At 34.5% G+C, this 15,111-nt stretch overlaps 1 protein-coding gene and 1 non-coding gene across 2 annotated transcripts; one reads left to right on the top strand and one right to left on the bottom strand.

The window, feature by feature from the left end:
* Nucleotides 1-662: 662 nt before the first annotated feature.
* On the bottom strand, nucleotides 663-769 carry LOC149496276 (small nucleolar RNA R71). The gene has a single exon (XR_016321078.1). It is a non-coding gene; the product is annotated as a small nucleolar RNA R71 (small nucleolar RNA).
* Nucleotides 770-2,128: 1,359 nt separating this feature from the next.
* On the top strand, nucleotides 2,129-4,595 carry LOC149496275 (uncharacterized). Its single transcript, XM_089721315.1, has 3 exons — nucleotides 2,129-2,399; nucleotides 3,665-4,006; nucleotides 4,114-4,595. Exons 1-3 carry the CDS (start codon nucleotides 2,129-2,131, stop codon nucleotides 4,593-4,595), a joined length of 1,095 nt encoding a protein of 364 aa, XP_089577441.1.
* The last annotated feature ends 10,516 nt before the right edge of the window (nucleotides 4,596-15,111 follow it).

Genomic DNA, 15,111 nt, shown 5'->3' with positions numbered 1-15,111 from the left:
ACTTGCGAGAACTCAAAAGAGACGCAAAAAGTTTTTGGCACCGTTGCCGGGGAACGGTGTTCTGTCATTTAACAAAATATTCTTATATGTGATTTACAGCTTATTTTATTAAAGATACCATTTTTTTTTTCAAAATTTTGCAGGAACACATAATTTACATACCTTATATGCCAAGTACCAGATCTTCGAATAGTGAATTAGAAGATTATCAGCCTGAGATTGAACAGTTTCTTTCACAACAGAAGAAGAAAAAGAAAAGAAGAAATTTAAGAGTTATGGCTGAGGGAAATCCACCATAGAGGTTGATGGATTATGTCACTCCAAGTTTAAATGGTTCACAGAAAGGAGTAGTACGTCCACCAGTAAATGCTAACCAGTTTGAGATTAAACCTGCTTTATTACAAATGATCCAAAACAATGTTCAATTTTAGGGATTACCGAATGAGGATCCTAACTCTCACATAGCCAGTTTTCTTAAGATCTGTGATACATTTAAAATGAATTCAGTACCAGCAGATGCTATTAAGTTACGTCTATTTCCTTTCACATTGAAAGATAAGGCAAAAGCTTGGTTGAATTCATTACCACCAAATTCTATCACTACTTGGGAACAACTAGTCCAAGCTTTCTTGTCTAAATATTTGCCACTAGTAAAAACCACTAGGCTTATCAAAGAAATAACTTCATTTACCCAACATGAAAATGAATCCCTATATGAGGCATGGGATCGCTATAAAGAACTCCAACGAGTTTGCCCACACCATGGCCTTCCCCAAAATATATTGATTCAAACTTTCTACAATGGGGTTACTCCTTCTATAAGAGGAATTATAGATGCTATGGCAGGGGGATCATTAATGAAGAAGACTACTAATGATGCAATTGAGTTACTAGAAGAGATGGCCAACAATAATAGCATATGGCCAACCGAAAGGACTCAGGTAAGTCATTCTACTGTTAATAATGAGTCATCTTCTTCTTCTTCTTCAAAGAATTCGGTAAAGAAAGTTCATGAATTAGATCCCTTAACTATGATGCAAGCACAAATTTCTGCTTTGTCATATAAAATTGATAACTTAAACATGAGTAAATCAACATCTCTTATTTGTGACAATTGTGGTCAAAATGGGCATGTGTCGAATGAATGTAATTATAAGCATCTGGTTATGGTGGAACAAGTGAATTATGTTCAAGGACAAGTTCGCGGTCCATACTCGAATACTTATAATGCTGAAAATCGTAATTATCATAATTTGTTTTTGGAGAAACCATGATAATCAAGATAGGGACAATCAAGTTAGTCAATCTCAAGATAGACTAGGACAATTGACTAGTAAATTGATAAATTTTTGGAGGGAATTAACCAGAAAATGGGTAGTCAAGACGATAGTTTTAAATGGTTAGAATCAAAGTTTGACAAGTTATTCAAAAACCATTCATCATCCATACATAACTTGGAGGTACAAGTAGGGCAGCTTGCAAATGCTATTTCCTCACGTGAAGTGGGAAATCTTCCTAGTAATATAGAAAAGAATCCTAGGGGAAATGTAAGTGCCATTGCTTTACGAAGTGGAAAAATAGTAGATAAAATAGTTCCTTTAGGTATTGATGCTAATGTTTTGAATAATACAACTGTGGAGTCGGTTTGTGAACCGAGCATTGAAGTAAATAGTGCAGGATCAAAAGAACAGGAAAAAGGAAAGGATAAGGAAAAGGATAATGTTAAGGCTTATCAATCTAGGCCACCTTTTCCACAAAGGCTAAAGAAGCAAGAGCAAGATAAGCAGTTCTTAAATTTTATTGATAAATTGAAAATTTTGCATATTAACATGTCACTCATGGAAGCTATTACACAAATTCCAAACTATGGGAAGTTTCTTAAAGAGTTGATCTCAAAGAAACGTAGTTGGGAAGATGTATCAATAGTCACTCTGCTGAGGATTGTAGTTCCATAATCTCAAGTAAGTTACCCAGTAAACTCAAGGATCCAGGAAGCTTTACTATACCATGCAAATTAGGTAAAGTAGATTTCCCTAGATGTCTTTGTGATTTAGGAGCAAGTATTAATTTGATGCCATTATCTCTCTTTAAGAAATTGGGTTTAGAAGATAAAGTTAAGAGAACTAATATGGTTTTACAACTTGCTGACCAATCTATTAAAAGACCCTATGGTATCATTGAAGATGTACTTGTTAAGGTTGACAAGTTTATTTTTCCAACTGATTTTGTCATACTTGATTTTGTTTATGATGAAAATTGTCCTCTTATTTTAGGAAGACCATTTATGAACACAGGGAGGGCATTAATTGATGTTTCAGAAGGAAAGTTAGTCCTTAGGATAGGTGATGATGTCATTAAGTTTCATATAGACAAAGCTATGAAATATCATATGGATGAAGGTAATTGCATGAGAATGGACTTAGTTGATGCATGTGTATAGGAAATTTTTGCTTTGGAAAATAATGATAAATATGAAGAAGATAATGCAAATAATGAAGAAGAGGATTTTATAAATTTAAGACCTGAAATGTTACTTAGGGAGCATGAGCCTTTGCCTCCATCAATTGAAAGTCCACCAATAGTAGACCTTAAAGAGTTACCTAGTCATCTACGATATGCTTTCTTAGGTAAAGATCACACACTTCCTATAATTATTTCTAACAAATTAACTATAGATCAAGAAAATGACTTGCTAAAAATTGTTAGAAATAGGATTAAGAGTATAGGATGGCAAATTTCTGACCTTAAGGGGATAAGTCCGAATCGAGTCATGCATTACATCAATCTTGAAGATGGACATATACCTAAGGCACAAAGACAAAGGAGACTTAATCCTAATATGAAAGAAGTAGTGAAGAAAGAAATTATCAAGTTGTTAGATGCAGGAATAATATACCCAATTTCAGATAGCCAATGGGTTAGTCCAATTCAATGTGTGCCTAAAAAGGGAGGAATGACTGTAGTAAAAAACGAAAATGGTGAACTAATTCCTACTAGGACCACTACAGGTTGGAGGGTATGTATTGATTATAGGAAACTCAATTCAGCTACAAGGAAAGATCATTTTCCATTACCATTCATAGATCAAATGTTAGAGAGAATAGCTGGTCATGCTTTCTATTATTTTCTCGATGGATATTCTGGATATTTTTAGATTAATATCTTTCTGAATGACCAAGAGAAAACCACATTTACTTGTCCATTTGGTACATTTGCATATAGACACATGCCTTTTGGATTATGCAATGCACCTGAAACATTTCAACGTTGCATGACCGCAATTTTTAATGACTACATGAAGGAAATTATGGATGTATTCATGGATAATTTTTCTATTTATGGTGATTCATTTGAAAGTTGTTTGAAGCATTTGGACTTAGTATTGTCAAGATGTGAAAGTGCTAACTTGGTTTTAAATTGGGAGAAATGCCACTTTATGGTTGATGAAGGCATTATTTTAGGGCACAAAATAAGGAAGGAATCCAAACAGATAGGGCAAAGATAGAAACCATAAAAAAGTTACGTCCTCCTACTACTGTTAAAGGTATTAGATCTTTTCTAGGCCATGCAAGATTTTATAGAAGGTTTATCAAGAATTTCTCTATCATTGCTAAACCTTTAACTAACTTACTTATTAAATATGCATCTTTTGATTTTTCTCCAGATTGTTTGAAAGCCTTTAATACTTTAAAGAATGCATTAGTAAGTGCACTTATTATGGCAAAACCTAATTGGGGATTACCATTTGAAATAATGTGTGATGCTAGTGATGTTGCTGTTGGTTGTGTTTTAGGACAAAGACATGATAAGCAATTGCATGTGATATACTATGCGAGCCATGTTCTAACTAGTACTCAAATGAATTATACAACTACTGAGAAAGAAATGTTGGATGTGGTATATGCATGTGATAAATTTAGATCATATTTGTTAGGAGCCAAAGTCATAATCTACACTGATCATTCTGCATTGAAATACCTATTTGCTAAGAAAGATGCAAAACCACGTCTTATTAGATGGGTATTATTATTGCAAGAATTTGACATTGAAATTAGAGATAAAAAGGGTTCGAAAATTTAGTTGCTGATCATTTATCATGTCTGGAAAATGAAGAAGGACCAATAGGAGAATCTACAGTTATAAATGAAAGTTTTCGTGGTGAAAATTTAATGTTAGTACAACATGTTCACACACCTTGGTATGCTGACATTACCAATTTTCTAGCTTCTAACATAATACCTCCAGATATGACTTATGCACAACGAAAGAAGTTCTATGCAGATGCTAAAAATTTCTTATGGGATGAACCATTCTTGTTTAAGATATATATGGATGGTATAATCAGAAGGTGTGTAGGGGAAACAGAAATACAAGATATACTTATGCACTGTCATTCAAGTCCATATGGAGTGCATCATGGAGCAAATAGAACTGCTTCCAAGGTTTTGGAAAATGGCTTTTATTGGCCTACTTTATTTCAAGATGCACGTATATTTGTCTCTCATTGTGACAGGTGTCAAAGGGTTGGCAACATAAGTCGGAAAGATGAAATGCCTTTATCCAACATACTTGAGGTAGAAATATTCGATGTATAGGGGATCGACTTCATGGGACCCTTCCCTATTTCACAAGGTAAAAGTTATATCTTAGTAGCTGTCGACTATGTTTCTAAATGGGTGGAAGCACAAGCTTGTGTCACAAACAACACCAATACAGTGGTCAAATTCTTAAAAGCACTATTTACTAGATTTGGAGTTCCAAGGGCAATAATAAGTGACGGAGGTACGCACTTTTTAAATAGATCCTTTGAAAGCCTTTTGAGAAAATATGGAGTACACCACAAAGTATCTACCCCGTATCATCCACAAACTAGTGGTCAAGTGGAAATTTCAAATCGTGAGCTTAAGTGGATTTTGGAAAAAACTGTCAATTCATCACGGAAAGATTGGTCACTTAAGCTCGATAATGCACTTTGGGCATATAGAACGGCATTTAAGACACCAATTGGGATGTCTCCATACAGTTTAATTTATGGTAAGGCATGTCATCTACCCCTAGAATTAGAGTATAAGGCATATAGGGCAATAAAGTCTTTGAATTTTGATTTAAGCAAGGCAGGCTACAAAAGGAAACTTTAGCTAAATGAACTTGATGAGATCAGATTATTGGCACATGAAAATGCCAAGTTGTATAAAGAAAGAAATGGCATGATAATCAGATTCGAATCAAATCATTTCAAGAAGGACACAAAGTGTTATTATTTAATTCAAGACTACGCCTATTTCCTGGAAAGTTGAAGTCAAGATGGAGTGGAACATTTGAAGTAATCAAAATTTCAGATCATGGAGCATTAGAATTGAAAAATCTATCTAATGGTTCCACATTTATGGTCAATGGACAAGGGTGTAAGCCTTATTCGGGTGATAAAATTAATGATCCACCACAAGTAACATTTTGAATCAACGCAATGGGTATGTATAATATCAATATCTAACTATATACTATGTTTATTTTAATTTACTTTCTTTTATTTGCTAAAAAAAAAAAAAAACTCATTAAAAGTCAAGTGTGCAGAAAAGTTTATTTTTACAGGGAATCGAATTCGCGAGCGCGAATACAGAAGGCGCGAGCGCGATTGTTGTAAAAAAGAGACAGAAGGTTTTTATCACAATTCGCGATCGCGAGAATAAACAGTGCAAGCGCGAGTTCTCCACAAACAAGTCAGAAACTTTGAGATCCCCTTTCGCGTGCGCAATTATATCAAGCACGGGCGTGATTAGGGTACAACAGAAGTCAGAGAGAACGGAGACAACCATTCGCGAGGCGCAAATCTCAGACGTGATCGCGACACCAGCAATTACTGGCGCGACTTTCCAACGATCAAAACTCTCAACTGCCCTCTCATATTCAAATTCAATTCTTCTCCTTCCCAAGATATTCAAACCTGCAAAAACTGCAAATACCCTTTCAAATCCAATCAAAACTCTTCCTTTTCAACTTCCCCATTAACTACTCAACCCTATCTTTCCCTAAAATCATCTATATAAGAGTTTCCAATTCCCCTGTTAAAAACCCCCAACTCTATCAGTGCAATAAAACAAATTCCCAGCAACCCACTTTTCTGTGTGTCTTCAACGAAAAATCTCCATCCAAACCATCACAATGCCATTCAAACAAAAGGCCAAGAAGAACAAGGAAGGATCTTCCTCCTCTGCACCAGCAAGAAGGGATTTGGCTTCCAGGTATAAGGCTCCTTTCCCTATATATACTATGGAGGAAGGAGAACGTTTCACCTGCCTTGCCAAATGCAATTTCACAGGTATGTATCTTCTTGACCATAATTTTTTACAGAATACTGGCATTTTAGAGAAAGGTCAAGATTATTTGAAAATCCTGAACTTTGAAATATTTAGTCAATTGAAAATTCCTGAGAATGTTAAATTGAGTTTAGAATTATTGACTACCATTGACTGGGTTGATAACACTAAAATGGCCATCAAATTTAGAGTGGATGGAGAGAAGTTAACTATGGATTATGATAAAATGCACCAATGGTTAGGATTACCCAGAAATGGATTTGCTTCTAAATCGAAAGGTTAGAATGCGACTCCCGTTTGGGAAATGCTAACGGGTCAATCATCTTTTACTCCTCGAAATGCTGGAAACAAATGGATTAAGGATGAGAGTATTTTATACCTACATAAATATTTGTGTTATGCTTTGTTCGGACGAGTGGAAGCCTCTAAAGTCCAAACAAGGGATTTGTTTGTGTTGGAAACTATTTTGCAGGGAAAACAAGTGGATATTGCAAGCATAGTGCTCGATACAATATACAACGCCTCTCGTCATCAGGGTAAGATTACTTTAGGGGTTGGTAGCATGGCATCTATCTTGACATATGCTGCTCGTATGCCTATTCCACCCTATCAGGCCCAGCCTACAGATATTTTCCAGTATATGGATGGCGCGTTCTTGAAGAAGACCGGATTAGTTGAGGAAGTAAAAATAGGCAACACAGTGATGTATCGCTGGAAGTCATGGGAAAGAAGAGCCGGGCAAAGCGATCGAGATGAAGGAACCTCTCATGCGCAAATGCAAAGACAGAGGAAAGGCAAAGCACCAGTCACATCGTCTTCTCAAGCAGAAGAAGAAGAAGATGAAGTCGCTCGATGGAAGCAAGTTTTGAGTAAAGTGGAAGCATTACAGCAATCGTAGGAGACTTTGCAAGTCACAGTATTTTTGACATGGGACAACAACTGCACAAAATCCAGAATAACCACGCAAGTATGGAACGGAAGTGGATGAAATATTTCCAAAAACAAAACATTGAATTCACTCCGTCACCTCCAGGTTCTCCAGAGGCCTAAGGTTTTTCTGTCCCTCTTTGGTTTTTATTTTCATTTTCAGTGCTTTATTGTGTGTTTATGCATGTGCATTGTGTGTTATTTGCATATAACCTCCCACAATGAGGACATTGTGTCTTTTAAGTGTGGGGGAGACCTATATCTTCGTGTCATTTCATATAAAAAAAAATAATTGTGACAATTAAAAAAGTGAACTTCTTTGCCTTAGTTCAATGTTTTAGTCTCTACATGTTGATTTGTTTATATTTTGCTTGTTGAAATAAAAGTCTTGAATAATATACCATAATTAAGAGATTTAAATGCTTATATGAACTTAGGTATTAAGATATTACATATGACATATGGAAAATTTCCTTAGCAAATGTTAATCTTTAGTTAACTATCTAGACATTTTCTTTTGCTTTAGAGAAACATGAATCCTAACTTGAATGAAGAATAGGAAGAAAAGGGAAACTTAATACTTGTATGTTTCAAGTCAATAAAGGATGAAGGTATTTTAAGAGAGAAAAATATACGATAGAGGGAATAAAGGAAAATCCGTTCTAAAAGTGGTACGGAGCATAAAATGCAACCACTTACCATTTACATTCCCACATATATATATATATATATATATATATATATATATATATATATATAAAGAGCAAAAGGAAAATGTGGTATGGAGCATAAAATGCAACCACTTAGTGAGATAGAAAATAGATTACCTAAAAATGCCTTGAGATTAAGAAACAATACATGTGTGCTAAAATTTTCCTAAGTACTTCCTATTTTGCATTCTAAGGAAGGAGGATTGCCTATCTCATATTTTAAAATGACTAGATTTTGTATACTTTAGATTTTTGTTTGCTATATTCAAATTTTAGATGTCATATTCATTTATACTACTTGGTTCATAAATACATCAATCTCTTATCTTTGTTAGATTACTTAAGAAGTCTAAATCAATGAGTAAAAATAAACATGATCAACATGAAGTTCAAAAGAAAGATGAATGTTTTGCTTAGGGACAAGCAAAGAGCTAAGTGTGGGGGAATTGATAGCCTCGCGAAGCGGGCAAATTTTGTTATGTTATTTTCATATAATTTGCATGAATGCATGTTGTTTTTATATATTTTACGTTTGCTCGTATTGTTGTTATTTCAAAGTGATTATAGGAACACAATTTGAGCAAAGCAATGAAAAGGCTTGCTTTATATAGAAAAGAGGACCAAAAAGTTGATAAAAAATGGAAGAAAATTGTTCAGCAGACTTCACGACTCGAAGGAGGTGGCGCTGGAAAGAAAACGGGCCAGTCGTGAGCGCTACCTGAAGTCGCGCACGCAACCTACATACCAGAAGACTTAGCAGGCACCAAAACGAAGGTCATGAGCACGACATTCGTATGCGCGAGTGCGAAAAGCACTCCAGCAAGTCAGAGAGTTTACAAACAAAAGTCCCGAGCGCGACATTCGTCTACACGAGCGCGAGAAGCACTCCTGAGAGGCAGAGACTTTTAAAGCAAAAGTCGCGAGCGCGACCTTTAACCTTGCAAGCGCGAGTCGTGTTTTCAGGAGACGCAATTGCTGTCTTTTCATCAAAAAAACATGTCTTCCCATGCATGGGTCTAGACTCTTCGCAAAAGAAGTCACCTCAAGCACCTTTTGGCCAACCAATCACCATCATAACCAACATCATTCTCCTCTTCTATAAATAGCAATCAAAGTGAAGGAAGAATATATTCAGATTCAGATACAGATTCAGATTAAGATTCTGAAAATTTAGAATGTGTAAAATAGAGAAGTGTGATAATAGTATTTAGAAGCAAGTTGACAAGAGTCACTTGTTATTGATTGTGCCAAGAACATCAAGAAGTTCCTCGAGGTGTGACACCCTCCGGAGGCTTGAGTTTGATTACTTCTTTCTCTTGTTTTATAGACTTGTTGTATGTTGTTCTTCATAACTTTTCTATGCAAAGCAACAATTTAAATTGGTATCGTTCAATAAAAGTTCCTTAAGTTATCTTTTGATCTTTGTTTAATCAAGGTTACTAAATTATATTCTCAGAAAGAAATAGTTTAGTAAAGATCAAAGAGATTTAATTCACTTAGTTGAATTTACATATGCATATTTCACTTATTTTGTCAAAGTTAAATTTGTCTTATTGAAATAATCAAAGAATAAGTACTAGGTTTAATATTTAACAAAATAAGGTATTTATTATAAGTAGAAATACATATAATAGATAGAATAATTCTATACCGAGAGGTTGAATTATATCTTACCATATGTGATTAAAGAATTATTTATTGTATGTTACAAGCTATGGCATAGAAGGAGAAAATCCTGTGTATGATTAATTATTCTAAGTATATTGCTACACTCTTATCTATAGAATTAAATAATAATTAGTTTTAGTATAACTAGAAATTCAATCAAATTATTCCATATTTATATTTCTGTAAACATACCATTAAGAATAAAGTAGTAAAGTGGACTTAACCCGTTCCTCGTGGGATCGATCTTTTTATTACTACGTTGCGATCCGTATACTTGCGGGAATTCAAAAGAGACGCAACACTTTTAACATTTGCCTTTTATTGCAGATATAGTGTCCAAGTAATATCTAAAAAAAGTAGATGAAGAGAGGAGAAAATAAAGGGAAGCCGAACAAACTGCTAAAGCTGCAGCTAAAGGAAAACAGATGAGAAAGAAAAGATGTGAAGGATTGGTGCTACAGGATGAAGATGAGGAAAATCAAACAATTTCTCCATTAAGCCCTAGACCTTCCTCAGTCCCTTCTATTCCTCCTACTTCCTCGACTCATACTGCCAATCCAGTAACCTCTGCTTATGTTCTACCTGACCAATCTACTGGGGATGTTGCTCTTGAGGAGAATATTGAAATAAATGTTGTGGTCGACTCTGCCACTGAAGAGGAGCAACTGTTGTCAAGGATGGGTAAGAAGAGAGCTCGGGTGGATTCTGATGCAGAACCAATTTGTCCAAATATTGAGGCATTTTTTAAGTCTATTTATGGTCCATCTACTTCTTACTCTAAGAGCTCAGTCAGCAAGGAGCTTACTGGACTAACTCTCCTGAAACAAGATTTTAAATATTTTGATCATATGGAGGAGAGTGCCATTTCGATGGCATGTATTACAATCTTTTTACTGTAAGTACTACTTTTGTTCTTGTTCATCCTTTTTTCTGCTTGTCAATATTTTTTATACTTATTTATTATTTTGTATCTCGTTCATTAAGCTGCTGTGATGGAAAAAAGAGTTCGAGATCTTCAAGGGCATTGCACTCAGCTTGATTTTGCCAAGAACAAAGTTGTTTAATTGGCTAAAATTGCTAGGGAAATGTTGCATAAGGGTTGCTCTACTCATAATCAGGAGATTTGTGACCTGAATGAAAGATTAAACTTTGCCACTGAAGAATATAGAAGGGTATCAAAGCAGGCTCTGGTTACTAATGACAAGAATGTTCAACTGGAGAAAGAAAATTCTGAGTTACTAAAGAATAAGGCTGAACTGGAGCAGGTAACATAAAATGCAAAGTTGGGAAGGAATGAGTTGCAATTAGCTTATGGTTGAATTGGAGGTTTCTTGAAAAGAAACAAAGGATGCTACCAACTACTTGATAGAAACTATTGAAATCTTTCAAGATGAAATGATCGCTGCTCTTAAGGCTCGCCTCCCCAACAAAGATTTTGATTTTATATTCGACGTTCCTTTAGTAGTGGAGGAGAAAGAAGGTGAAGCTCCAGTTAAAGATCGCCCAAACTTAACTTCTGAGCAGATTTTAGCACAAGATAAATAGGAAAATGATCCTGATACCTTTGTAAAATATATCCCACAAAATTGAAGGGTTTTCCTTCTTTTATTTTATGTAGAATGTAAATTTCTTTAGGAATGAAAACTTGCAGTTTCCTTTTTCTTTGAAGGCCTTTATTTTGATTTGAGCTTTCTATCTCAAAATTTTATCCGGAGCTTACTTAGACTCAGAATATACATTTGTACATTCATTTTTAGAGCTTTTTCATATTGCTATATGTATTTTAGTATTATTATTTTTTTGTTAAAGTTAGTATGATTGACAATCTTTGATCAAATATTTCTTTTATTTTTGTAAAAGCTCAGGAAAAACCTATTTATTAGGATCATCTATCCCTTAGCTCCCCCGAGCTACCCCTATTACATCCATGTTTTCTAAGATCATAATGCTTAGGTGAAGAAACCTGTCTTTTATCTAGTACATCACTTTTTACATGTATTATTTTTTATTCTCAGCATTCGATGCTTGAGGCATTTCTTGCCCATCTATTCTCTTTATTTTATAGGTGCTCGGACCTATTTTTTGTGTTACTTCATATTGACCTTTCCAGTTTGGTCTGAGCTTGCTTACTCCTACTGATCCTTTAGTGATTTTTGTCTTTTTAAGAAACAAGTCTCCCAATTGGAAATTTCTTAGTTTTACTCTTCTTTATAGAATTTCATCATTTGCAATTTGCATGTTTCTACTCAGATACTTGCTTCTTCTCGGCGTTCTTCCAATAAATCCAAATTAATTTTCATGTATTCTATGTTTTGCCCGATATTATAATGCATTGTTCTCTTGCTTGGCATTCCAATTTCAATTGGAATTATGGCTTCTACTCCATAAACCATCAAAACTGGAATTTCTCCTATGGATTTCCTTGGTGTTGTTTGGTAGGCCCATAGAACGTTATTCAATTCATGCACCCAATTTGCTTTCTCTTCATTTAATCTCTTCTTTAATCCCTGCAAAACGATTCTATTAGTCACTTATGTTAATCCATTTGTGTATGGATGTGCTATAGATGTAAAATGTAGCTTTATTTTCCAATTTTCATAAAAATTTCCAAACAATAAAGAATCAAACTATTTCCCATTCTCTATGACTATGTTGTTCGAGATTCCATATCTGAACAGAATTTTATTTTGAAGAAATGTTATGATTCTATTTTGCATAATTGTAGATAATGTCTCCACTTCTACCCATTTGGAGAAATGATCCACTGTTACCACTACGAACTTCTTTTGCCTTGTAGTTTTTGGAAGGGTCCTAATATATCTATTCTTCATTGTGCAAATGGCCAAGCTCTGTCCAAAGGCTGTAGATGTGTTGCTGGTTGTCTTGGTATCATGTCAAATTTTTGACATTGTTGGCATGCTCGGAGGTTAACGTCTTTCTTCATAGTACGCCAATAGTAGCTAAGTAAATCTATCTTTCTTATGATAGCATCTACCTTCGTGTGCACCACATAAGCCTTGATGAACTTCATTAATGGTATATTGAGCTTCATCTTCGTCTAAACATCTTGACCATGGATGAGACTTGGATCTTTTGTAAAGGATTTGTTGATCACATGTGTAATTCACTACTTGTCTTGATAGCTTGATCGCCTCTTTTTTACCTGTAGGAGAATTCCATGTTCCAGGAATTCTATTATTGGTTTCATCCATCCTTTACATGGTGTTATTACTATTGTTATTTTTTTTCTACGCTTGGTTCTTGCTATACTTCTAATGGAATGTTATTATGCATCCACTCGCTTTTTAATTTTGCTGCTTTTACTAAGTTGTCTTTGCCTTTATTTTTTTTTTTCTAGGAATTTTATTTATTTCCCAATATTCTATTTGTGATAGCAAACTTATTGTCAGTGCTTTATATTTTATCAAAGAATGGTATTTGACTTCATATTTTTTTATCAACTGATTTGCAACTAACTATGAGTCATAAAATATGATTAGTTTTTTAGGTCTTACCTTTTATGCTAATTTGATCCTTGTTTATTAACGCCTCATATTTAGCCACATTATTTGTTGTTTTGAAATTCAATTGGACAACATATTGAAGTTTGACTTTGTCCTACCCTTGAAGCATAATTCCTGCTCCTGCTCCTGTATTACTAGACACTCCATCTATGTGCATTTGCCATTTCCATCCTCTTTTTTTCCAATTGTTCTTCCTTTTCATGCTCTCCTGTTTACTCTATAATGAAATCTGAAAGTACTTGTGCTTTTAAAGTAGATCTAGGTATATATTTTATATCAAATTCTCCAAGTCAAATGGACCATTCAACCATTTGCCATGATGTTTCTATTTTGTTTAATACTTTTTTTAAAGGAAAATTTGTCTAAACATATATTGTATGTGATTGGAAATAATGTTTGAGTTTAGTAGATGTTAACAGTACTGTAGAAGCCAATTTTCAAGTTGAGAATATCTTACTTCTGCGCCTCTTAATTCTTTATTTACGTAATACACTGGATATTGTTCAAATCCTTCTTCTTTGACCAGAATAGAAATAATGGTTTCTTTAGCTATTGATAAGTAGAGATACGACAGCTCGACTCTTTTTGGCCTGCTTAGAAGGGGGTGCTTAAGAAAGTTCTTAACTCCTCAAATGCTTGTTGACACTATAATCTATCCACTCAAATTCTTTGAAATTCTTCAGAGTTTTATAAAATGGTAGGCATCTTTTGGCTGAGCATGATATAAATCTCCAGAGAGTAGTGATTCTTCCATTCAGCTTTTGGATTTCATTAATAGACTTTGGTGGTTGCATTTCTAGTATTGCTCAAATTTTTTATGGATTTGCTTCTATTCCTCTTTATCCATTTGGACTAATATCTGAAGTCGAACTTAGGCTTTTTCCTTAGATTTTTCCCTCAAAAATAAAAAATATAAGTGACGACTCCTTTTCAAAGAAAGTAATCAAATTAAATAGGCTCTCACACCGTGAATCCAACTCAAAGTGAGCATTTTGATTCAACATTTTGTAGATTGGACAAGGCGCTCGGGTTGGAGCCTCATTTGAAGCACTCTTGGGATTATTTTCTATTTTCTTTTTTAATCGCTAACAATGTTCGGTATCATGACCCACGTTTCTGTGGAAATCACAATACTTGTTTTATTTTAGTATGTAGATAATTCATCTCTCATCTTTTTTTGGATAAGTGACATATATGGCTTCTTTATGTTTTTGGATCCAATCCAAAATATAGGTTCTACTCCTATTTAATGGAGTAAAACATCTTTCTTTTATGTCTCCTGCATAGGTATACATTCTTCGTGTTATATAATTGGTTCGAGCAAAATGTGGTCTATTGTTGGTGATCTCCTTCTTGAGGAATCTTTTTTCTTCTTTTCTGGTTGAGTCTTTGTTTATGTTTATTTCATCTTCCAGGCCTCATCTAACCGAGCATAGATGTTCACCTTTATCATTAGTTCTGTAAAAGAAAGTGGTGGGTCAATATTAATATAGTCGAATAATTTTCCATACTTACAATTTTTAGCCATGTCGTTAATTGCCACTTTTGCATTGGGATCTTCAATGTGCATAGCCATCTTTTGGAATTTATTCAGATAATCCTTAAGTGATTCACCTTCATTTGTTTTCAAATCAATAAGATCTAAAGAAATCTTCTTGCTCAGGATACAGGTGATAAATCGAGCTTTGAAGGCAAAAATCAATTGTGCGAAGAATGTGATTGATCCTGTTCTAAGTGTTTGGTACCACTCTTATGCAGGACATTTCAAGGTTGTTGGGAATGCTCGGCATAATAACACATATGTTGTCGTTTAAATATGCATTATTGTTCTCATATCTGCAAGGTGGCTCCTTGGATCAGTTGTGCCATCATATTCTGGAATTTGGGCATCTTAAATTTGGAAGGAAAAGATACTTCCAATATCTTTTTTGATGATGGAGAATCATTTCTGAGTCCATAGTCATT

This window comes from Jatropha curcas, chromosome 5 (assembly GCF_041381405.1).
Source record: "Jatropha curcas cultivar XTBG-Jc1 chromosome 5, XTBG_Jcur_1.0, whole genome shotgun sequence".
Lineage (NCBI taxonomy): Eukaryota > Viridiplantae > Streptophyta > Magnoliopsida > Malpighiales > Euphorbiaceae > Jatropha > Jatropha curcas.
The sequence above is the reverse complement of the archived record's forward strand: the minus strand, read 5'-3'. Positions and strand labels throughout refer to the sequence as shown.

Coding starts and splice junctions, on each gene's coding strand:
- LOC149496275 (XM_089721315.1), top strand. CDS start 2,129: ATGGTTTTACAACTTGCTGACCAATCTATTAAAAGACCCTATGGTATC. Junction 2,400..3,664: donor GAAATATCATATGGATGAAG/GTAATTGCATGA, acceptor ATTTTTCTCCAG/ATTGTTTGAAAGCCTTTAAT. Junction 4,007..4,113: donor TAAGAAAGATGCAAAACCAC/GTCTTATTAGAT, acceptor TGGAAAATGAAG/AAGGACCAATAGGAGAATCT.